Below are 25,700 nucleotides of genomic sequence, written 5' to 3'. Positions count from 1 at the left end.
AAATACGTATAAATTATCCATAAAGGTCAGTTTTATATATACAGTAAGTTGTAGGTCATAATATGTGTGACTTAATATAATACTCTTTCATGCCAGGTTGAAGTAGTTGAAGGAGTTGCAGGAGAAGAAGATCACCATGATGAACAAGAAGAACATGGTGAGGAAAATGCGGAAGCCGAAGGCCAGCATGATGAACATGATGAAGATGGTATGCTTTATCTCTGCCTTTGGTTGAGGCTAGGCACAGATATGGCCTTGTTCGCGGTTACCCAAAGAATGCCCTAACATTTTCATTGAGGTTTACTTTCTAGCAAGTGTGTTAAAGTGCAGCATAAATTATCCTTGTATTAGTCCTATTATAAGTTAATAAGAACTGACCTTTCATATTTATTTCATTTCTTCAATAAAAGATTGCAAAATGTTCCTATCTTTTATTTTAACGCAGTAGAGTCCACAATTCATCTTACTTCATCACAAAAGTGGTACAAATAATAATGCAACGTGCATATCTATCAAAAGCATTGAAAAGGTCATATTTTACCATACAGCACCTCTCCAGCCTGTTCAGCTAGGGTTAAGAGAACTCCTCTTATTACAAGCAAAACACGGTGAAACACAGTGGAAGAAATACACAAATTTCCAGTGTGATGGTAAATAGTGGGTGTGGTTTTAAACTAGGTTTGTTTTGAAGAATCTGAATTATTTTGTAATCTGAAATACAGTGTTAAAATAGTTACATACATTTCATTATACTTACCTTTAGGAAGCGATATGGAATTGGACTTACTAGCAGCAGCAGAAACTGAGAGTGACAGTGAGAGTAATCACAGCAACCAGGATAATGCTAGTGGGCGCAGAAGTGTTGTCACCGCAGCTACGGCAGGATCAGAAGCAGGTAATGTGTTTTGTGTTGGCTTCATTTTCTTGGGATATGCCAATACAGTACATTGAAAAAAAATCAGGGTAACTGTTGCTTTACGTTTGACAGATTGTTTAAAAAGTGGAGAGATATTTTGTCTGCATATTATCTAGGGTAAAAAGATGCCCCACAGATTCCAAATAAGAGTTGCTTTAAATTAGATTGTTTGAAAAGTGGAAAGATATTTTGTCTGCATATTATCTAGTATAAAAAGATGCCCTGAAGACTCTGAATAAAGAATTGCTTTAAGTTAGATCGTTTGAAAAGTGGAGAGAGATTTTGTCTGAATATTATCTAGGGTATAAGGATGCCCTGAAGACACTGAATAAGAATTGCTTTAAATTAGATTGTTTGAAAAGTGGAGAGATATTTTGTCTGCATATTATCTATATATGCCCTGTGGCCTCTAGTATATTCCTTATACTAGAAAATTGAATATAAATGCAAAAATAAATTGTACGTTGTAAGGTATGCAAAAACAGAGTGTTTTCTTTTGTTATATTTTTTAAAATAAAGACTTCATCATACATGCTGGAAATAGGAATTTCCGGTTTTCCAAACAAGGTCAATCTAATTCAGGGGTAGTCAACCTTGGCTCTTTTATGACTCGTGGACTCCAACTCCCAGAATTCCTGAGCCAGCTTAGCTGGCTCAGGAATTCTGGGAGTTGAAGTCCACGAGTCATAAAAGAGCCAAGGTTGACTACCCCTGATCTAATTGGAGCAAATGAGGCTTGGTCAGTTGAAATTGGGCAGCATGTATTCTCCTGATGTTGGACTTCAGTGATTTGATATCACTAAAAATACTCACTGAAGCTAGTGGGACTGAAGTTCAATTGTTCAATTGAGTGGCTTGTCTTTGCTTTAGAAACCCATTAAATTGCCCTTAGAAGATTTGCTCCTTCCTAAAAATGTGAAGCAATCAACTTTTGGGTATATGTTTTTTTTTCATAGGAGCTAGTAGCGTACCAGCTTTTTTTTCTGAGGATGACTCTCAGTCAAATGATACCAGTGATTCAGACAGCAGCAGCAGCCAGAGTGATGACATAGAGCAAGAAACCTTTATGCTGGATGAGCCCCTAGAGCGGACAACAAGCAGCTCTCATGCTAATGGGGCAGCCCAGGCCCCCCGCTCCATGCAGTGGGCTGTACGCAACACCCAGAATCAGAGGACCACTAGCACTGCGCCATCTAGTACCTCTGCTCCAGCAGGTATCTCAAAACTCTTTTTTTTTAAATTCCTATTCTGACATTTTCTGATTCACTAGGTTGTTTTTTTTGATGTTTGTTAATGTGGGTGCAAATTTTTACGTGGCGTCATCCTGCAGAATTATCTTTTACCTGTCATGTGGTACTTTCTATTGTTTAAGAGCCGCTTACAAGCAGGTTGTGCTTTGGTATAAATACTTGGGTTTGCTTTTGTCTATTTCTTCCTCCCAGAATGCTCTTTATTTTCCCTCCCTTTAGCTAGTTCAGCAGGCTTAATTTATATTGATCCATCCAACCTGCGTCGGAGCGGAACCATCAGTACCAGTGCAGCAGCCGCAGCCGCAGCTCTTGAAGCGAGCAATGCTAGCAGCTACCTAACATCCGCAAGCAGTTTGGCAAGGGCGTACAGTATTGTGATACGACAAATATCAGATCTTATGGGACTAATTCCCAAATACAATCATTTGGTATACTCCCAAATCCCAGCTGCAGTGAAGCTGACATACCAGGATGCTGTGAATTTACAGGTACAATGCAGTATGCTGATTTCTAGCTATATATATATATATATTTTAAAAAATAAAAATCTGCCCTTTTCTCATTCCAACTCATAACTCCTTTTCTCAGTAAATAGTTACCCATTTGGTCAATATCTATTTACTTGCCTCTTATTACTATTTTTCTTATTTGCTCTATATGCATCTTGCCTTGTTTTGAAATAATGGGAGGAATTTCCTCCCTGCATTATAGCTGAGAAATTCCTAAAGCTCTGCCAAAATAGGTTGGATCCATATACCAGCAATGGACATGCCCAAATACAAGCATGCACACAATACATGATCCTAAACCTTCCCACATACATTTGGCTCATTCAAATAACTAGACCAGTGGTGGCGAACCTATGGCACGGGTGCCAGAAGCGGCACTCGGAGCCCTCTCTGTGGGCACACATGCTGTTGCCCCAGCCTTGCCTCCGCCCACGACCCCCTCACCAGCAGCCTCCCTGGAGGAGAGTTGCCCCTGAGCGTGGCCCACGCGGAGCAGCGCAGCCAAGGACATGGCAGCCAGGCAGCGTAGACAAGACTCTGCCCTCACGCCCCAACGTGCACAGTTGATGCTGCGGGGCGTGGGCAGAGGGCGTGGCTGCCGTGGCGCTGCTGGGCTGCCTGGGTGATCTGCGGCGGGCCCTGGAGGTGGTGAGTGGCCCTGCGGGCAGGCAGGGTGAGGTGGGGCGGGGCAGGGGGGTGGGGCCAGTTTTTGGGCACTCGGTCTCTAAAAGGTTCGCCATCACTGAACTAAAAGGTATCGCTGTCTTCTACTTTTCAGCTCTGCAAAATGGCAAAGGATGACAGAAATCAAAGGCAGACTGATGTAGATAATTGTAGGACTCCATGGTCTGTAACTGTGCAGAGGAAAATACATGTGCTGATAGGGAGACAATCAGGCAGCTTGCTAAAGATGCTACTCATTATTAACAAGGGACATTCCTTGCACCAGGCTGTGCTCTCTAGCACCTGCAATTTACTTAGTTTGTTTCAGTCACCCCCATTCTGCCAACAGTTTTGCATACCTATTTTGAAAACTTTTTGGAAGCATAAGCCCTAAGGTCTTTCAGTCAGAATGATTGAATGACAAAGAATGCTTGACAAACATTTCCAGTCATTGTTCTTCTTTTGCTACTTTGCACTCACTGTTGCATTTCAAAGGGTAAAATCTTAGCAGGAGGCTTACATTTGTGTGTGTGTCTGGGGTGGAAGAGGGGAACTGAAAACCTGGCATGGGATTTCAGACTGGATCTGTGGTTCAGATTTAAACTGCAGTTAGAGATTCCTTATACTTCTTTCCAATCTCTGGTTTCTTGGTTGGCCAAAAATATGATAAATGGCTGCTTGTAAATCGGGAAGTTAATCAAAGGAAAATTTGAGAAGTGATCCAGTGCTTCCAGAAATGTAAAAAAGAAATATTATTAGGAAAATTATTATTTATCTGTATTATTTGTGTGTAACAAATGGGTAATAATATTGTTTTTAGAATTACGTTGAAGACAAACTGATTCCCACTTGGAATTGGATGGTGAGCATTATGGACTCCACCGAAGCTCAGCTGCGGTATGGATCTGCACTTGCCTCTGCTGGAGATCCTGGCCATCCAAACCATCCTCTTCATGCATCCCAGAACTCAACCCGGAGAGAGAGGATGACAGCACGTGAAGAAGCCAGCCTAAGGACTTTGGAGGGTAGACGGTATGTTAACAATAGTATGTTAAAAAAACATCAACTCTATAAGTAATATGCTTGTGCCAAAAAACTCAGAGCAGCAATTTATATGCAGACGTATAACTTTTATTATAGTATGGTCATATTATGCTAACTAAGTGATACTATTTTGGACTTAACCGTGATTTTTCTACATAAATTCAGCAATTGTAGAATGTGTGATACTTCTTATAATTGCAGGCGTGCTACACTGCTCAGTGCTCGACAGGGGATGATGTCTGCAAGGGGAGATTTCTTGAATTATGCCCTCTCCTTGATGCGTTCCCATAATGATGAGCATTCTGATGTTCTTCCAGTTTTGGATGTCTGCTCACTGAAACATGTAGCATATGTCTTTCAAGCTCTCATTTATTGGATTAAAGCAATGAACCAACAAACAACTTTGGATACGCCTCAGCTGGAACGGAAGAGGTAGAAACCAGATCAATAATAGACAACTAGCTAGTTGAGCAGCAAGTTGTATTTCTTCCTTTATCTTTCCTTAAGGTTAAATACATATTTTAGGATATATCATGCATTTGTGGCAGACATACATAATTATATAATTATATTTTTATAAGATTAACAGATGCACTTAATTCACAAATAAGGCAAGCGTCTTTCCCTTTATATTGAAAGATTTTTGAGAAACTGTCATAACTGTATCATCTTAAATTGTTTATACATAGGTTTTCATTTGAAAGTAGAATACTTCCTGGGATTCTTGGGTTACAGTTGTAGTCCACTTTCTAATAACAATGGCTAATCACAGCTTGGAAATACTGATTTCTGGATTTATTGTTCTGACAGAGATCTGACAGAGCTTGCTGAATTTTACTCTTGGCTAGCTAAAATGGAACCTTTTGTTGTTGTTGTTTAGGACTCGAGAGCTTTTGGAACTTGGCCTGGACAATGAGGATTCAGAACATGAAAATGATGATGATACAAATCAAAGTTAGTATTAATATGGCTTGGGGAGCAAAGAAAATGAATGGAGACTTACTTATACCTTGCACGCCTTAAGGACTTGTTTTGAGGATTAAGAATCTTATTGTTAAGATTAATAAATTATTTTTAGAAATAAATTAAATTAAATAAATTAAAAATAAACTGTTTTTAGAAATAATTTAATTATTCCATTTAGCATAGTAGAATTACAGTTCAAAAATAAAAACAGTCATCTCATAATGTATTGTCATTTTTGTATAAGTATTGAGACATATTATTGTAGTGAATGAAATTATGTTGTTTCACTAAAGGAAAAAACATTTTTAGTGATGTTTTGCGCAAATACAGACTGACACACGATCATTTAGCAACCATAGGTAATTTCCAAGCATCTAACTTTACAGAAGTAATGGAAGTTTGTTGTCTCCTATATCCACATTTACTGGTTTGGATTTTTTCCCCTTTTGGAAAGAATAATATTAATATGCATGGATGAGCATCTTACTATGCTCCTTCACTCTCTTACTTTCAGAAAAATTAATTTTGCAGAGCATGATGGGAATAACTACAGACTTAAGTCCTGGTTGTTCATGCAGAGTGTTTCTTCACTTAAAATATGGGGAAATGGAATCTCTGATGGATTAAGCCAGAACTTTGGAAATTCATTTTCCTAGACTCCAATGTTCACTTTTATCTGTATTCCAAGGTCTTCCTATGTGATCAGCCTACATATTCTTAATCGAACCTCTCACCTTTTAGGGGCATAGAATTTGAAAAACTCAGTTGACTATGAGTTAGAAGTAATAATATGCTATTAATATTAATATTAATAACAGCAGCAACAACAACAATTTGTCGCCTGGGAGATACGTGTTCATTATGAAAAGAAATAAGATCTTGATAACTGTGCCTACTGGTGTTCAAACCATCCTTGAGCTGAAGAAGCTTCTTGGATGAGAAGTGAAATGTCCAGTTGCCTTGTGAAAAAGCACCTTTGGGATAACTATGACTTGGATGACTGAGAATCTCCATAGACATTTAACCAACCTTGGTGTATGAAAAAGGGAAGGAAATTATCTAGAAGAAATTTATCGCTAATAGAACATATTTTTGGGGGGAAATAGTAAAGAAATGCAAGAAGAAAGAGAACTGTGTATCAAAATAGTAATGCACATTGATAGATGATTACAAAATATCAATAATTAGTTATAATTAGCTATTTCCAAGTATTCCAAAATTCAATTCCAAAATTGAATGGTTTTCCCTCCTTCACATTTCTGCTTTCCAGGTACTACACTTAATGACAAGGATGAGGACTCCCTTCCAGCTGAAACAGGCCAGAATCACCCATTCTTCCGTCGATCAGATTCTATGACATTCTTGGGCTGTATTCCACCTAATCCTTTTGAAGTTCCTCTAGCGGAGGCCATCCCTCTGGCAGACCAGCCTCATCTGTTACAGGTAACCTTGGCTAAGAACATTTACTTGATGTGTTATGTTACTGTTGTGGCCTTTACAGGTTGAGAGATCAGAAGCATATTGGGTGACATAAAATGTCTTTTCCCTCCCCAAGATCTATCATTTCAATAGTACTTTTGTTGAAACGTGGAAGACCATTCTGGCATTCTTAATAGCAAGAGGAATCAAGCATGCACAGATAACCTCAACAGCAGGCCAGACAAACCAACATATATTAGTGTTTTTTAATATTTACATCACTTTTGTATGAACTTTAATTATGTGTGTACACAATCACATTTTTGATGCTATCTCCAACATTCTATCTGCTTTCATACATATTAACCCATCTGCATAAAGGCAAACTTCTTTACAAAATTCTTTAAAAGAAACATTAGCAGCTTATCTTCCAGGCAGTTAGACAATGACACAAATGGAAAAGATTGATCATTTTTCCTTGTATCTGGGCTTTGTGATCTGTATCTCGCCTGAGGATAAATTCAACACAAAATGTTCATGTGCAGTGTGTGCCTGCAGTTTCAGAGCTAACACAACCTGTTTAATTCAGATCGGTTAAGGCCTGGAGAACCCAGCAACCTCATAACTGGGTATATTTGAAGATAATTAGGCTGTAGTGGTATGATTGAGGGAGAGTGGTGGTGGGGAATGTCAGAGAATCCTATTTCTACTCAGATGATACCGGATTGGGCAAACCCATGTGGAATATCTTCCAGAATGAGTTTTATTGAGTGGTTGTTCCATCTTCCATCTAATTTATTCCTCTACTTTCTGGGAAGCATGCAGATGTAGGGAATCCAGACTACAATTGTATGCTTCACCTCACTTATGGCTAATTAATGACAACCAGAATATATTATTAAATAGGACTGTGAAGCTGGCTTCAAACTAATTTGAAATCCAGCTTGAATTTATCCTTAATATTGATTCTGATTTATGGTTCAACCATGGAATGAAGCAGAATAGCACAGGAGAAATTTGTAACAGAAGTAAGATATGTCAGTACCACCACCCCACCCTTTGGTTAAATGATCAAGATGTTACATTTATTTCACTGTTAGCACTAATATTGTTATTCATGGATAAATTGTTTTTCAGCCAAATGCTAGAAAAGAAGATTTGTTTGGTCGGCCAAGTCAAGGTCTCTATTCATCATCTGCCAATAGCGGGAAGTGTTTATTAGAAGTGACCATGGATAGAAACTGTCTCGAGGTATGAATTTGTTATGTGTATTATATAATTCATATAGCCTTTTCCCCTTCCCTTTCTTATTTTTTCTCTTGCCATTGCTATTGTGCCAGAAAGATCAGTGCAACACTGTGTGTGCGTTCCTCTATTCTGCACTCTCTGTTAACTTCCTGACCTCGTGAGAACCTTGCCTTGACGTAGAAGATTAGAAGACAATTTCTTTTTGTTCTTTATAATTGTTACTCTGATGGGAGGTACTGCCGTGTTGTTTTTACCTTGTTGATTTTGATTTCTTTTTAAAAATAATTTTATTGAAGAGTATAATTGCAATAGTAAAAACTAACACAAAATAAAAGAAAGAAGAGTTTAAAAACGGAAGAACGGAAAGGAAAAATTTACAGACTAGAAAGAGAGAAAAAGAAAAGTAAGAATATAGTAAAGAAAAAGAATATATAAAGCAGTGACTTCCAACCTTCATCACAAGTTAAACAGTTTTACTATATTTTCACCTCTTAATTTACAACCTATGATTGCTTCATACCATGTCCCATCACTTTATAAACATATCCATAATTTGAGCCCTGGTGTCATAAAAAGTCCATTAAGATTTACCAGAAATAATAACACATATTTTTAATCTAAAATTTAATCTTATTTTCTTAAACTATTTATTCTTTCCTTGTTGATCCAAAGGATTCTAATAATTGTAAATTACTTAATAAGCAATTTCTGAATATGATTAGAAAAGAAAGTATGCAAACTTAGTGTCCTTTTAAACCACTGATGGCGGTTCGTGCAGCATAGCTATTTTGTCATCTCCCATTTTCAAAATCTGCCAAAGACGACTCTGTCTTGCAATCTCCTTGTGAGGAGCAACTTCTGGAACACTTGTGAGTAGAAAAAAAGTACTTTCTATCACACATAGGTTTTGATAGGTTTCAAAATGCTATTTTGAAATATGCCATTGTGCTTATGTGTATTCAAGTTGCTGTCGACTCTTAGCAACCACATTGATTTCTCCATGACGATTGGCTCCCAACCTGGTCTTGCAGGTTTTACTATTGCAATTGTAACTAAGTACACCCATCTTTTGGTCACCTGGTCATCCTCTTTTCTTTTCATTCCTTCCACATTTCCCAGAGCTAGGTATCCGCATAACTCTGGCTAAATTGGACTTTTCAGAACCACATTGAAGAATATGTCCCGAAAGTGTATGGCATTATTTCAAAAGCACTTTAATGTCCTTTTCATTTAGATTCTTCCAACCAAGATGTCCTATGCAGCCAACTTAAAAAACGTGATGAGCATGCAGTATCGGCAGAAGAAAGAAGAAGAACAAAATGTGCCATCAGAAGAATCAGAAGGCTCAAAGCCGGGGCCGTCCGCACACGATCTTGCAGCACAACTGAAAAGCAGTTTACTGGCAGAGATTGGACTAACTGAAAGTGAAGGACCTCCTCTAACATCCTTCAGGTAGCATTGTTTAAAGAAGATGTAAAGATGTCACTCACAGTGAAGTTACGGAAGTTCTCTGGCTGAGGAATACTGGGAGTTGAAGGCTGAGTTAGATAACAAAAAAGAGAGAGGAAGAACACGTGGCATCTACTGTTCCTGGGCATCCCTATGCAGTCCAGTGTGTAGTTTCAGAATGATAACAGAGACTTCTCTCTGTGCCTGTTGGAAAGTTGTAGATCCTACTGTCTTTCCAGTGTAGAAAGAAGGTCTGCAACTTCCTGCAGCAGCACAGAGACTGGGCTTGGGAGGAATTGAAAAAGGTAAGCTGAAGTGAGACATTTCTAAAGAAAAGTAGACTTATCCCAGCATCAGAGAATTCAAGACTTAACGGCAGAGAAAAACAAGTATGAGGATAGAGAAATATTGAGATTATGAGAAGCACGGGATGCATAGTCATATTGTATATCTGTGAGAATATGAAAAGGAAGGGAGAGATTGTTTTTGAGAAAGAGAGGCAAATGCTTTATTATTAGCTGCCAGCAGATGATCATTAATATAAAACAAGCTCCCTGCTTAGTTTGTTCTTTTTCCTGTCTACGTGATTAATTGGTTCTCTTCCTTCTTCAGTGATAGTGCTAAGTACGCAATTATTAGAATGGGCTTTGGAAGCAAAGGTTAAAAGAACTGGTTGAATTTTCAACAAGAGATTCTCCACTGTTTGGGTTTGATTTGGCAAGCAATTTTGAACTGCAGCTTTGTTTGCCATTGAACCGGGTGGCAGGAATAGTAATTTCTTAAATATTATTCATTGTCTCGCTTGGGCTAAAACACTCCTTGATCTGGCTTGTAGGAAAATGTTTCATCAATCTTGTCAAAAAAGATTTGGGGGGTATATAAAAGGGATTGCCTTCTTGATTTGTTGTTTGTATATTTGTTTACAGGCCACAATGTAGCTTCATGGGAATGGTAATTTCTCATGATATGCTGCTTGGACGTTGGCGTCTTTCTCTAGAGTTATTTGGGAGAGTATTCATGGAAGATGTAGGAGCAGAACCTGGATCGGTATGTTTTTGTTTTGTTAATTGAAGGGCTGCTTGGTTGTATTGTGGGATTTTTCTTCTATTAATGCATACATTATCTTTGTAGATCTTGACTGAATTAGGTGGTTTTGAAGTGAAGGAATCAAAATTCCGCAGAGAAATGGAAAAGCTGAGAAATCAGCAGTCTAGGGATTTAACATTAGAGGTAATGAAATTGATCTTTCTTATTTTAGTTTGATTTAAAAGATGGCATGTAGTGGAATATCCTGTTTTTCATTTCAGCATCCAAAATCGTTTCAGAGACAGAATAGGTAGACTTTAGGGAGGTAAAAGAAATTTACCAGATTTCTGTGTGGGTTAATTAGCAAAATCCACCATAATGGATTCCACCACATTATGGAAAGTAATATTGAATGGAGTCCACAAACATCTGGGTTGTTTTTTTTTTGAAGTAAGTAATCTGCATATGCACACCCACATAATCAGCATTAAAACAAGTTAGCCAAAGAAAAAATGTGTTAGAAAAAGAATTTGGGGGGATTTGTATCACAGACTACACATGTATACAAAAGTTCTCTATGTCAGAAAAAAATTTACCAATAAAAGTTGTAAAATTGTTTATCTTTTAAATAAAAACGCGATAGAATAAAATATTGTTCTATAGTAAAGGACAGTACAACGGTTATCTAGCCATCAGAAACAAAGCTGAAAGCCAATTTAAATCAGTGAGATGATAGACTGCTGATGATAATGCCACTGAGACTAGCTGAATTCTGGTTTTATAGGGTGTGTGTGTATGTGTATTTTTCACAGTATTAACAATTGGTTAGGATGTTAATTAAATTAGAAACTCTGAGGAAGCTGGACAGTGAATAAAACAAATCAGCATAAACGTATCAAGCCATATTCTGCATTTCATCAAGAAATACCAGTCAACAATATCAAAACACCATTAAGCTACCTTCAGGAAACCTAGACATTGGCTAAGTTGCCAAGGGGTATAACAATCAGTATTAGGATTATTGAAAACTATACAACTCTAAATAGTCTTGAATTTTCTAGAACAAGGATGCTGTAGTCAAGAAGTCCATTTCTCCCATTTCCATATAATGCATATAACTCTCAGTAGTAACAAGCAAAGGAAAACTTACTTGGCCAGCCACTGAGTCAGGTATATATAGAGAGAATTGCTCTCTTGAATATAAAAATTTATTTAGACGGTTAAATTTCATTGCTAACACCTTGGAATGGACCAGTATTCTATTGGAAACCAGAACAGTTTAGATAAAAACGGTGTAATGTGGTTCCTGTATGATATTCTCTATAGTAACTGGGCCACTTTATTCTAAGTGCTACTTCCAGATTTCAGATGTGCTGAGAATAGAGAACCAATTTGGTTTAGCAGTTAAGGCACCAGGCTAGAAAGTGGGAGACTATGAGTTTTAGTCCTTCCTTAGCCATGAAAGCCTGCTGGATGACTTTGGACTAGTCCAGGGGTAGGCAACCTTGGCTCACGAATTCTGGGAGTTGAAGTCCACGAGTCATAAAAGAGCCAAGATTGCCTACCCCTGGACTAGTCACTCTCTCAGCCCAACATTTGTCTGAAATGGTATAGGGTTTCCTGCCTGAGCAGGGGGTTGGACTAGATGACCTCCAAGGTCCCTTCCAACTTTATCATCATCATCATCATCATCATCATCATTCACCTCACAGGGTTGTTGTGGGTAAAATAGGAGGAGGAAGGTGTGTTGGATATATTCGCTGCCTTGAGTTATTTGTAAAAATAATAAAGGCAGAATAGAAATAAATAAATAAAATTATAATTGATCTTCAGCTATAAATTCTGGAAGGACCAAGCAAACCCAAAAGTTAAAACTACGTGTACGTAGTTTACTCAGAGTAATTTAATCAATAGGTGACGGTCTCAATTTGAGAATAAGTTAGATGGATTTGGGGTATTTTCAAAATGGAGTTTTTATTATATTTCCTTTATTGATTTTGCTAAATGGTATCTCGGGAGATACTAAGCTGTGGAAATTTGTTGTTCAGCCTTAATAGCACTGATTTTTAATCTTTTCAGAATACAATTTCTTGACATGATGGTGTTTATTATTACACTGCGTGACTTTTTATGTTAAGGAAAAATATTGAAACGGTACTAATGATACAGTTTTAATATCTTGAATCTGATATCACCTTAGTGCTCTTCTAACCCATATTCCTCTGATTCTTTTACTGAAACAGCTCGCGGACAGCTGGTCATTCTTACCACAGTCATATTAACTTTCTGAATAATTGGTTAAATGCTGCTAAGAGATATTACTGGACAGACTTGGAGAGGAAGTGTAGCCGTATAACACTAGTGTTTGTCTTGCCTTTTTCTTCAGAGGTTTATGTTCTTATTCTGATATGTCTGCTAGGTTGATCGGGACAGAGACCTTCTAATTCAGCAAACAATGAGACAACTCAACAATCACTTTGGTCGAAGATGTGCTACCACTCCAATGGCTGTCCACAGGGTAAAGGTTACATTTAAGGATGAACCAGGAGAAGGCAGTGGTGTGGCACGAAGCTTTTATACTGCTATTGCACAAGCCTTTTTGTCAAATGAGAAACTGCCAAATCTAGATTGTATTCAAAATGCCAACAAGGGGACACATACAAGTAGGTATCCCAAAGAATATGTTTTGTACACCATTTAAGATTTATGCATTTGGCAAAGAGAAGGACAAAAGCTTATGCTGTAGTCTAAAAAGATGTTTTAATGGTCAAATTAGGGGTCTAAATTATGTAGCAATATTGTTTTGCACACTTGATAACAGTTGTCCTATGTGTGCACACAAAAACAAAACCTTGCTAACCTGGAATGCAGATTTCTGCACAATCAGTTATAGAAGACTACTAAATAGGGAGAATAGGAAGAAATTGTCAGAATTTTTCCCATATTTCATGTGTATTGTTTTGAAATAAAAGGGGCAGACACCTCTGCTGCTAAGAGATTTATTAGTAACATTCAATGTAGAAAAAGAATCAAAGGAAGAATAAGAAAAAAGAAATAACGTATGTAGGGAAATATACCTATTCTATTTCAGTTACATGTAGTTGGGCCTACCATTCCTTTAGAAATTGTTTGAAGTTAGAATGGCATTGGAAAAAGTGACATATGGCCAGTCCTCACATTTCAACTGTCACAGCATTGCCACAGTCACCTAATAAAAATTTGGGTGCTTGGCAACTGGCATGTAGTTGTGACAGTTGCAGCATCCCAGGGTTGTGTGTGATTGCTCTTTGTGACCTTCCCAGCTGGCTTCCGACAAGCAAAGTTAATGGGGAAAGCCAGATTTGTATAATAATCACATGATTTACTTAACAACTGCAGTGTTTGGTTAACAACTATGGTGAAAAGGTTATAAAATTGGGTATAATTAACTTAATAACTATCTTGCTTAGCAACAGTAATTCTGGTCCCAGTTGTGGTCATAAGTTGAGGACTAACTATATTGTAAAGGCCTTGAGAATAAATAAAGCAAGGAATAAAGCAAGGAAGGATTCACAAATAGGATTGGCATACCTTCACATTTTCTCCTTCAGGAATTATATTTTTTGAACTAGGGTAAAAGTCTTCTAAAATGTTTTTTAGAATTAGATGAAAAAGTGTTATTGCATCAGTTCTTAAATATTATGTAAAAAGATTCCAAACTTAAAATTTTGTATTCTGCTTCGTTCGGGATAGATCTCGCAGCTCATGATTCTTTGTATTAGTTATGATTCTTATAGGAAAAATTCTGTACAAATTTGACTGTCTCTTCAGGTCTAATGCAGAGATTACGGAACAGAGGGGAGAGAGATCGAGAAAGGGAACGGGAGAGAGAAATGAGGAGAAACAGTAGTGGGTTGCGAACTGGTTCTCGAAGAGACAGAGACAGGTAAGTTGTCCCTCTAACATATAAATTTTGCTCATGAATTTTCTGGTGCAAATTTCTAATAATAGGGAGCAGAGTAGCACTTCAGAACAGAGTATACCTCTTTAAAACATCTTACAGAATCAAGGATTCAAAATGATTTAAAGAAAAACATAAACAAGAGATTCTTCCTTGTATTGAAGCACAGACAAAAGGTGGAGCAGAGACTGATGTCCTATCCTTTTAACAGAACAGAAACTCCATTTTTATTCTCTAACACAGACCCACAATGCAATGTCTTGGTCGTGTGTAGAACAATAATAATTTCTGATAAAGAATGTTTGTGTGTGTTTTTAAAGGGATTTTAGGAGGCAGCTGTCCATTGACACCAGACCTTTTCGACCTGCATCTGAAGGAAATCCTAGTGATGACCCTGATCCTCTTCCAGCACATCGACAAGCCCTGGGCGAAAGACTTTATCCCCGTGTACAAGCAATGCAACCTGTGAGCCTGGGCTTCTCTACTTGGGGAGGGGGTGGGGAGGGCATTGTTTTTTTACAAAATATTCTAACCTGTTTTATTTGGGAGTTTTACAGTCTCTGCCTTAATATCTCCTTGGACATTTCATAATCTATTTACTGACGTTGGTGTCGAACATGCTATGATAACAAAACTTACCTTAATATGCCACAATCTGTAGCATATGTAGACTATGTTACCTTATGAGTCACATGAGGGGGTTACATGCCTCCTCTGGGCAAGACCCAAGATAGCAATAGCAATAGTACTTAGACTTATATACCGCTTCACAGAGTTTTACAGCCCTCTCTTAAGTGGTTTACAGAGTCAGCATATTGCCCCAACAATCTGGGTCCTCGTTTTACCGACCTTGTAAGGATGGAAGGCTGAATCAACCTTGAGACAGTGAGAATCGAACTGCCAAACTGTTGGCAGCTAGCAGTCAGCAGAAGTAACCTGCAGTACTGCATTCTAAGCATTGCACCACCATGGCTCTTGATCACTCCTGTACCTGCCGTCCTTTCTTCTGAATGTCAGGTTAATGGCTTTTAAGTTTGAAAAAGCTTCCCATTAAAATAAATTTCTGGGTTAGCATGGATCTTGTGAATATTGCTATATCTAAGAACAGAATAGATTGCCATTGGTAGATATTTAACTAGCATTGTCACTATTTGTGGCATGTATCCTTGGAAAAGGCTTCGGTTGGAAATCTGAAAGGAATTGTTTAATTATTGCTGCACAAAAAATCAGAAGGGCTGAGAAGGATGGCTGTAAGCTGAAATTGGAAACAAGCAAGCCTAAATACAGAAGCATTGATAGATAACTAAAAAAATCCAAGGTTAGAACAGAATTTGTTCTGAGTTTGAATCTATTAGTTTAATTTGCTTATTGGATTGTTCTTGTGATTGGGATAAACCCCAGAAAAAGAATCTTTCCACATTTTTAATATTATTTGAATTCAGAATAAATTATATTTTACTATTTGGATTTGCCCTTTCTATGTCTGGAATAGAAGCCAGATCCCATCCCATTTATCCTGTGGTTCTCTACCCATAATTTTAACATATCAGGAAACAGACAGCAGATTTTTTTCTGCCTATCTAGTATAATAATCAGGTAGAGGGAAGCGTGTAAACATAGGAAAATAAATATAAATCTATATCTTTTCAGGCTTTTGCAAGCAAAATTACAGGTATGCTATTGGAATTGTCACCTGCACAGCTGCTTTTACTATTAGCAAGTGAAGATTCTCTTCGAGCAAGAGTGGATGAAGCTATGGAGCTCATTATTGCACATGGAAGGTAATTTAATATTAATGAGAATTAAAGTGTGTATATGAGTTTCAACTATGGGAATGATTGACTTTTGAGTTCCTATAGAAGTCAAGGTATCTAGCTTACCTCCTTCATATTTATAAACAAATGGCTGAAAAATCATCCCAAATTTTGGACATAACATCTGCTATTATAATGTCTATGGAGATTCTCAGTCATCCAGGTCAGGTTGTCTCAAAGGTGCTTTTTCAGGAGGCAACTGGACTTTCTTGTTTTTCTTTGAAGACATTTCACTTCTCATCCAAGAAGCTTCTTCAGCTCTGACTGGATGGTGGGGAATGGAAAGATTTATACTCCTTGCAGACAGCTGGTCATTTTCATTCTTCTAGAGAGTTGTTGAAACCATTTGAAGGTTTACCCGTGTCCTCAGAGTCATCTGGGTAGTGCAAATGTGTGTGGAGCCAAGGCAGAAAACATCCTGTGCCAAGAAGGCTCCACACACATTTACACTATTCAAGTGATCCAGAGGTAAACCTCCAAATGGTTCCAACAACTCGTTAAAAGAATGCAAATGACCAGCTGTCTGCAAGGAATATAAATCCTTCCATTCCCTACCATCCAGTCAGAGCTGAAGAAGATTCTTGGATGAGAATCAAAGGTTCTGATTTTAAGGGTGAGTATCCTGAGCTATGGAGGCCTTTGATCTTCTTCTTAAATTCATAATAATAAAATAATGAGAACTAAAGGCTCAAAGGGAAGGCAGATTAGAAAGAACAAGACCTTTGGGGGTCTTCAATTCCCTTCCTCTTAAGAGTTCCTTAATAAGATTTGCTCTTCCTTCCTAACATCAATAAAGGTAGTTTTTCCAAAAGACATGCGAAGAGCTGTAATTAGTGATTTAACTATGTTTTCTTTTGGGCTGTGTTTTAATTTATATATAATGTATGTTTAATTGAAGAGGGCTTGGAGAGGTAGAAGTGGCCAATATAGAGGCTGTACCTTGCCCTCCACATCTCTGTCTCCTCTGCAGATCTCTGGAGAAGCAGAGGGGGGGCAAGGGAGCTGTGTAAGGAAAGTCTGCCCCAACAAGCCAGCATCCTTACCACGCACAATTGGAAATGGAAATTCCCTTTCCTCAACGGGCCAGCCTCCCTTGTGCAGGACCCGGGAGCTCTGCTCCCCTGCCACCGCCTCTTGCTCTCCAGAGATCTGTCAAGATAGAAGTTGGACTCGGAAGAAACTGCTTCCTGCAAACATCCTCCACCTCCTGCTTTGCCGGGAGGGGGCACCGGACAGGGAAACACCAACGATGTCTGAGATTGGGAAAAGAACATCTCTTTAGTGTGCTTTACACATATACACACAAACAACATTCCAACCTTGGAGACTTGTATCCACATCTGAGCCAGAAAATTGCCAATCATGCCTGGGCTTGGGGAGAAGGCTCCCTCTTTCCTTTGTGGATAAAAGTCCCTAAACCTGGAATGCGGTGTGTGTGCATGTGTTTGTGCGTGCGCATACGCTTAGCTCTAGCAGTTTGGGGAGGCGAGTTTGTGGGGCACCGAGTTGTCCCCACATCAAGTTAGCCAGTGTGACTTGTTCCGTTGTGACCCAGCTGTCTCGAGTCAGCTGTGTCCAGTGAGTGGTGTCGAGCAGGCCACGGCCACCTGCTAGGGGACTGGTGGTACTCAAATATTGCCATATCCTAAAAGTGGTACAATCTATGAAAAGGTTGAAAAGCCCTGCTCTATCTTAAACATTATATTGGCTCAATATAATTGGTTTTTATTCTTTTCAAAGGGAAAATGGAGCTGACAGCATTCTAGACCTTGGCTTGTTGGATTCTTCTGATAAAGTGCAAGTAAGAAACATCTGTAGACCATGCCTTTATTAATTTACTGTTTAAAGATGTCTGAAATATCTAAAATAGAGAAATTCATTTACGAAGAAGATTCTGTCAACACTACTAACATCGGATGTTCTTGCTTTGACAACAGATGGAAATGCAGCCATTTTCTCTATTGCTTTTAGAATGAGTTGCTGCTGAGAGGGGGAATAGGGATGAGAGTCCAGCTAGTCATAACAATAATAACTTAATCGTGGGAACCCAAGGACATTGGGCCCAGAGCTGATAGTGTTTTGGCGGGCTGGAGAGCTGGGGAGAAAGCCCATGCTTCAAGAATTGCACTTTGTTACTTTGTATCCAGGGGAGGGGAATTTAGTTTCTGCTTTCAACTATGTAGTGCCGATACTTTGTTTCTCGAATAAAAGATTCTTTAAGGTAAACAATGCCTCGAAGTTCTTTTGAAGAGTTTCATCTGTCGGAACCATGACAGATTCTTTTAATCACATACATAAGACCAGAAATCATATGTATTCCCAGAGTCATCAAATTAAATAACAACTATAAAAGAATCTCTCAAATTCCATGAAGTCATGGCAGTTGGAGTTCTGAACAAGAGACTGTACATTGCAGCATATTATTGCAACTTGCTCTTGTAACTTACAGTCTCAATTTTGTCTTGGAAATTGATCATACAGCTAGTCCTCGTTTAGTGATTGCCTCATTTGGGAACCATTCACATTTTGGACAGTGATGAAAGAGTAACTTTTATGATCAGTCCTCAATTTACAACCTTTGTAGATCTATAAAACAAAGGAAAACTGAAATAAAATTATAAGCACAGTTGAAATTTCACTTAGTCATTACTTAATGTTCAAGTTACTTGTCCCATTCTTGATCACTAAATGAAGAGTATCTGTAACAAGTTTCAATGCCTAGAAATGGTCTCATTTACTCATCTTAGTCTTATACCTAGGAAAGCAGGTGGCATAAGATTAGCTGTATTCTGTGTTAAGATGAAGAATTGTCTCTGGGTTGATATGTAGTAAAGTCATTAAGACAATATTTTTCTTCTTAGTTTCATTTCAGAGTATTTTGCATGCTACTTCTTTACAAATTACTGTTAGTTCCTTTGTTCTTTCTTTCTATTGAGTTGATAAGAGCGTACAAGCCTAAATCTTTTTTTTTTCATATCTGGAAATTAGTTATTAGAAATTAGACTATTCTAGTATTTATTTGCTTGAAGAGATGACACAGAAAACTAAAGCAGAGTCCATATTTTAGAAACTGTTAGATAAGTACATAGACGTATATTATTAAATTAGTAGCATTTGTTGAAATCATCTTTTTGAATGGTATATTTTGAATACACAGTTCAGTACTAAAGTCAGTTAACAGAAACAAACACTTTTTATTTCTATTGTGTGTTTCTTTTAAAAAAGGAAAACAGAAAACGACATGGTTCTAGTCGTAGCGTTGTGGACATGGAATTAGATGATACAGATGATGGTGATGATAACGCACCACTGTTTTATCAACCTGGAAAACGTGGTTTTTATACACCAAGGCCAGGCAAAAATACAGAAGCCAGATTGAATTGCTTCAGAAATATTGGCAGGTAAAATACCCTCTAGATGAGTGAATTGCTTTCTGAGAGAAAAATAATACGAAATGTATATATAATATTAAATGTAATAAGATTGGGATTTTCAACCAAAATTTGAAAAGAATGACTCTTGTTTAATACTTCTATTTTGATATTGTTAGCAATTTTCTGTTAAAATATTAACTGCTTTCTAATGATTTTCAGAATTCTAGGGTTATGCTTGCTGCAAAATGAACTATGTCCAATTACATTAAATCGACATGTAATAAAAGTTCTTCTTGGCAGAAAGGTAAGCATCTCTTAGTGATTTAGCATAGGGCTGCTGCATTAATTGATGAAATTTGTGTTCAGCTAAAAATGTAGGGCATTGCTCCCATAACCTCCATCCTTATGTTTAAAATGTTTGTTCCTTTCCTTACTGTCAGATACTTTATCCAGAAAAGGTAAGAATATTTCAAAAAGCTCCATTCTGGGTATAATGGTGATCTACAAATACGATATCAAGTGATTTTTTTGTGTGAGATCATTATAACCTGTCTCCTAAGCCCTTCATTCATAATCCTCTAAGCAGAAATTTCATCAAACTACTAAAATAAGCCATTATTTTCAAAACAAACTAGAATTTCAATTATAGTCTGCTGGAGGTCACAAACCCAAATAATCATAAGCCCAAATCAGATGTAACGATCAGTCTGAGAACTAACCCATGCTCTTCAACTTTTGTGCTTATATTGTGATTTATTTAACTTCTTGATCAAATGGTGGAGATGTCTATGCACTATTGTTCTTAAAATAGATATGAGAATATTAGTTGTAAAATCTTATAAATTTCCCAACAATAAGCTTAATTGCACTACTTGTACAATGAAACACAAGTAAATGTTTAATGATTACTTTTTTATTTTCAGGTTAACTGGCATGATTTTGCCTTTTTTGATCCGGTTATGTATGAGAGTTTACGGCAACTCATCCTCGCTTCCCAAAGTACAGATGCTGATGCAGTTTTTGCAGCAATGGACTTAGCTTTTGCGATAGACCTGTGCAAAGAGGAAGGTGGAGGACAGGTAGGCACAAATTACTGTGTTTAATGTTACTGCCTCAGAATCTCTTTTAATGTTAACATCCATAGATACTTCGGTAATTTTAGTGACAAATGTAATAAGAAGCAAGACTAAGAGGAGTTGTGAATAACTGATGGTTGTGAAGCCTTTAATAAGATTTAAAAAAAACAACTGTGTTGCATTGTTTTTCTAGGTTGAACTTATTTCCAACGGTGTAAATATACCAGTCACTCCTCAAAATGTGTATGAATATGTTCGTAAATATGCAGAACATAGAATGTTAGTAGTTGCAGAACAACCTCTACATGTAAGTGATGTGAAATCTTCTTGGAATTTGATTCAACTTTTTCTTAGTACTGTTCTGTAATCTTTAAAGAAATATGTTGAATGTATAAGATAAAAAACTTTTAAGCCGTCCATGAAATATTACATTTCATAAAACATTCAGAAAAATCTGTCACAAAAATACTTCTCTCAGTATCAGCAATATATCTGTATGAAATTTAGAATTAGCATAGAAAACACTGTTCTTCCTCCTGATCCAGTTATGAATAAGGGTGAACAAATCTGCCAATTTCCCATTTGATTCTTAATTTTTCTGCTATTCTGTTTCTGCAAAAAAAAATATTATACTCAATTCTCAGTTAAATTTGTATTGGCCTTCATAGCTGAACCAAAACTTGTGATAGCTAAGAAGCTAATATTCTGCTTCTCTATGAGCCCAATTTACCAAAGTAGTTTTCTTGAGGCTTAGAACAATTCCAGCTGGTCACTTGATTCCAGAATATAAAATAGTAACCATGTAAATACACAGAGGATATCAACCCTCCCCCCTCCTCTATTTTATCTCTGGGTGTGGATGATGTGAAGCAAAGGATTATTCCAGAAAGGTGTTGCTTCAGCTCATGATGAGAACATGGCAAGACTTGTGTATCACAGCAAGGAATCTTGAGTTGCATTGTAACACAGCAGGGTGCATTTGAGTGCCAAAATTCTATTTCTGGTGGCTTTTTCAGGCAATGAGGAAGGGTCTGTTGGATGTACTCCCAAAGAATTCATTAGAAGACTTGACAGCAGAAGATTTCAGGCTTCTAGTCAATGGATGTGGTGAAGTTAATGTGCAGATGCTAATCAGCTTTACTTCTTTCAATGATGAGTCAGGTATAATATATTTTGATTCTAAATTGCACCATAATAAAATTATGATCAGCTTCTTTGCATACTGATTAAAAAATAAATGTTTTATAAGTTATATAAGGTTATCCAATATTGTATAAGCTGGCCTATTTCATTCCTCTAGAGAAGATGTGAAAGGGACCTAGTGGGAATATGATCTCTCACTAGTGTCCAAGTTCTTCTGGGGGATAGAAACAGTTGGGTGTAATCCTTACATACTAGTGCTTCTTGGTTGTGTTTATCCTGTGCCTACTGGGGAGATTCTTCACAAATTAAAAATGATAGTTCAGTTTATTTCTTTCAGATACGATTTTTGGATTTTTTGAAAAATTGAAACCTGATCACTTAATGCAAAATGTAATTTACAATGAACATTGTATTACTGACCAGCTAAAGAGTAGCCCTGTAGCATTTAGTACATGGTTAGCATATTTCAAGTATTTCCATGAATTCACTTTTGAAAGTAATACCATGGGGTTTCTGCTTTTAATATTCTTTGACTTCATTTTTAATAGGAGAAAATGCTGAGAAACTTCTGCAGTTTAAACGATGGTTTTGGTCCATAGTAGAGAAGATGAGTATGACTGAAAGGCAAGATTTAGTAAGTATTATTTCTTTTCCTTGGAGCTAATTCACACCTTTTGAGTATCTAATTGTTAAATTCCTTTAATGCTTTGACAAGTTAAAAAAACATTATTCTCACTTATGTTTCATTATCCAGGTTTTTTCTCATGGTGGCTTAATTAATATGGAATAATTAACATCAAAATTGGGTATGAATTTGTTTAGTGAAGAATTAACAGGTTTTTTTTTAATGGTCCTTAGGTTTACTTTTGGACATCTAGCCCATCATTACCTGCTAGTGAAGAAGGATTTCAGCCTATGCCATCCATCACAATAAGACCACCAGATGATCAACACCTTCCTACAGCAAACACGTGTATATCACGCCTTTATGTTCCACTTTATTCTTCTAAACAGATTCTTAAACAGAAGTTACTACTCGCCATTAAGACCAAAAATTTTGGTTTTGTGTAGACTATTAAAAAAAGTGTGTATTGCTGTATAATTATTACTAGCTAGATTTTTTTTGTAGAGTTTCCATTTGTCCATAAAAGTTTATGAAAAGTTAATGCTGTCATGCCCCCTCCTATTGCTGGTACTGCAATGATAAAATGCAACATTCCCAAGCAAAGTTTGCAACCTAAGGGCTGAAGAAGCACTGGCGATGTTAGATTGTGATCATTTGCTAGTCATTAATTTCTTGGCCAAATCCAGCCAAAGAAGACAGCAGAACAATATAAATTACACTGTGATTTAACTTTTTCAAAAGCGGTGGAAATATGTCAAATGTTCTTCAAAAAAAAATAATTCACTGCTGCCTTTCTGGAAAGTGTTTCAGCAAAGGTGCTTGTATAGAGGGAATAGGAAATTTCAAAATAAAAGATGAAGTATGTCCTGTGGTTTATTTTAATTTTTTTTTTAAATGGTGTTTAAGTTTGTGGTTGGCTGCAGTTGTGCATCATGTATATTGAACTTGTAAAAAGTTCTTGCCAGTTAGAGCTAAGAGTTGAAATCATTCACGTTTGCTTACAAAAACCACTGCCATTGCAATTTTGTCTGCTTGCACTGGACTCTGGCACAATAAATACCACCATTAATGTTTTGCATGTAGTCTGTATAACCTTAGTGAGATTCTTTTTGTACGTAAGAAGGAAGCCAATGCACAGTATTTAATCATTTACAATCAACATTTTGTATCCCTCTTTCTTTGAGCAGTCGGTTAGGAGGCTTACACCTCCAGCTCAAATCCAGACACTTGTTCTGCTGTGTCTCAAGCTGGTTAAATTTTCAGCCTGGGCACTACCTGGTAACTGTAAAATGTTTATAAGATCATGATTATTTGAAGGTACATTTTGAAAAAAAATTTAATGTTCGTGAGCAGCTTAACTACTTTTGTATCTAGCCTTTTTTAAGTATCTTGTTACAGTTTTTAATAAATTACAAAGTCATACTGAAAAAATAGTTTTTATTTATGTGACCTGTATATTTTAGTTGCTACTGCACATCACATCTATTAAGTTGTTTATAGGTGAATAAAACTACTCTTCCTCTTCATTTAAAATAGAAGCAGTTCAATCTGCATTTTACAGTTAGCAGAAAAGTTTAAGATGGCCTGATCCAACAAAGTATAATCTTTTCATCAGATATAGCTTACTCAACACACAAATGTTTGCCAACTGCATTGTGGTGCACATACAAAATGCTATTTTTATTAAAGCATTTTAGTGCATAATATTTCAGTATATTAAGATCCTATTTAGTTGAGCACTAACATATTGTAGGAAAGGGGAAGATTCTTTATTATTTTACGCTTACTATCTCATGGTATAATTTGTTAGGTCTATTTTCTGTGGGGTTTTGGCAGGGGGAAATTGCACATCATTAAGAACTTGCCTGAATTTCTGCCAAAAGGACCACCTCTTCTCTTCCTCTATGCCAACAACTTTCACGCCTCTTTCTGCCTTAGCTTGAAAACAGCATCCTGCTTCTGTAGAGTATCTATTGTTTTGGCAGGCATTCTAGCAGTGTAAACCCTAACTGTAGCCTCTTTTAAATAAAGACTGAAGACTGTTCTCTTAAAAGCTGTGCCAGGCTTACTCAGTTTTTTAAAAATTAAATAGGTGCTTTATTTTTTCCCCTTGCACATTTTGATGAAATCATTCTTTCTGAATGTCAGCCCTTTTAAGGATAAGGATGGAGTTTTTCATGTTTGGCATAGTATTCAGGTTCTGTTTTTGAATTTGCTACTTGGCTTATAGCAAGTTTCATAATGTCTGAGCCTCTTGCATTCTGTAATTTAAAAAAATGCTACCTACCTCACAGAAGAGTTGAGGCATAATAAAGTTAATATTCTCTGAAGTCCTTTTAGGAAAGGCTGTGTATATTGTAAAATATTGTTATATATAACCTGTGTATATCTAGCCTATCCCTATGTTATATGTATAGCTCTGTATATAATACAATTGTCTTACAACAGTCACAGCAGAATACATTACAAAAATTCATAAGGCCTATACAGTAGTGTGTGCGTGTGTGTATATACACAAACACATGCACACAAACAATACTTTGTTGTTACTCTAATGGCAAGGGGAAAGCTAGAATGATTAATGTTGTAGTCATTGACTCAAAATGTGTATGTAGCTATATAAATAGCTTTTCTCTGTATATTTGAACATTATCAAGCTTTTAATAAGAAATGCTTATTAAAATTGTACACCGCATTACTGTGTGGCTTAAATTAGTTTCTTTTAACTATATGGCAAGAAAAGTCATAGGAAAGTTTTCCAATAGTGTCTTGAATTTTACCTGACTTTTGATAATCATATTCTTTTAAAAGCTGGATTTTGATTACTTTTTTCCCTCAAGCCACTGAGCTGAATGGGCTTGAAATCATGACAATTGAGTTGCTATGGTAACCCTCTGAAGTCCTTTGGGACTTTCTTGATCCATGGAACCTCAGTTTTATAACAAGATGTATTTTGGTAACTGATTATCACCAATTGTGAAATCAATCCAAATAAGCACAAGAAACGATAAGAGCACTACGGCTTATGTGTCCCAACAAACTATGGTACCTTCAGAATTTCTTTATGTTGCCCACATTTTAGCCTTTTGGACTAATATTGAGACAAAGCAAGGTTATTCTGTACATCTGTTAATTAGCACCACTGTCTATTGATCAGGCCAGCTTTTTGTTTTTGCAAGAAACAGATAAAATATGAAATGGTGAAATATGCAGATTTATGAACAATTAAAAAGCCTCA

The 25,700-nt window shown here is 36.9% G+C and overlaps 1 protein-coding gene across 1 annotated transcript in view; it reads left to right on the top strand.

Annotated features, from left to right (window-relative positions):
• The window catches only part of UBR5 (ubiquitin protein ligase E3 component n-recognin 5), an 80,001-nt gene extending 54,844 nt beyond the window's left edge, over positions 1–25,157 (top strand). The window contains exons 36-59 of the mRNA XM_015816367.1: positions 97–208; positions 764–895; positions 1,873–2,130; positions 2,386–2,654; positions 4,159–4,370; positions 4,584–4,814; positions 5,263–5,336; positions 6,619–6,791; positions 7,905–8,018; positions 9,250–9,467; positions 10,391–10,511; positions 10,596–10,694; positions 12,910–13,153; positions 14,301–14,415; positions 14,751–14,895; positions 16,081–16,211; positions 17,985–18,045; positions 19,470–19,645; positions 19,838–19,922; positions 20,542–20,697; positions 20,888–21,001; positions 21,711–21,855; positions 22,386–22,471; positions 22,696–25,157. Of these exons, the coding sequence (XP_015671853.1) occupies positions 97–208; positions 764–895; positions 1,873–2,130; positions 2,386–2,654; positions 4,159–4,370; positions 4,584–4,814; positions 5,263–5,336; positions 6,619–6,791; positions 7,905–8,018; positions 9,250–9,467; positions 10,391–10,511; positions 10,596–10,694; positions 12,910–13,153; positions 14,301–14,415; positions 14,751–14,895; positions 16,081–16,211; positions 17,985–18,045; positions 19,470–19,645; positions 19,838–19,922; positions 20,542–20,697; positions 20,888–21,001; positions 21,711–21,855; positions 22,386–22,471; positions 22,696–22,908 (3,684 nt within the window). The 3' untranslated portion in view covers positions 22,909–25,157. The remainder of the gene's footprint in view (positions 1–96; positions 209–763; positions 896–1,872; positions 2,131–2,385; positions 2,655–4,158; positions 4,371–4,583; positions 4,815–5,262; positions 5,337–6,618; positions 6,792–7,904; positions 8,019–9,249; positions 9,468–10,390; positions 10,512–10,595; positions 10,695–12,909; positions 13,154–14,300; positions 14,416–14,750; positions 14,896–16,080; positions 16,212–17,984; positions 18,046–19,469; positions 19,646–19,837; positions 19,923–20,541; positions 20,698–20,887; positions 21,002–21,710; positions 21,856–22,385; positions 22,472–22,695) is intronic.
• The last annotated feature ends 543 nt before the right edge of the window (positions 25,158–25,700 follow it).

This window comes from Protobothrops mucrosquamatus, unplaced genomic scaffold (assembly GCF_001527695.2).
Source record: "Protobothrops mucrosquamatus isolate PMUCROS unplaced genomic scaffold, P.Mucros_1.0 scaffold439, whole genome shotgun sequence".
NCBI classification, from domain to species: domain Eukaryota; kingdom Metazoa; phylum Chordata; class Lepidosauria; order Squamata; family Viperidae; genus Protobothrops; species Protobothrops mucrosquamatus.
Note: the sequence above shows the minus strand (reverse complement) of the source record. Positions and strands in the feature narration are given on the sequence as shown.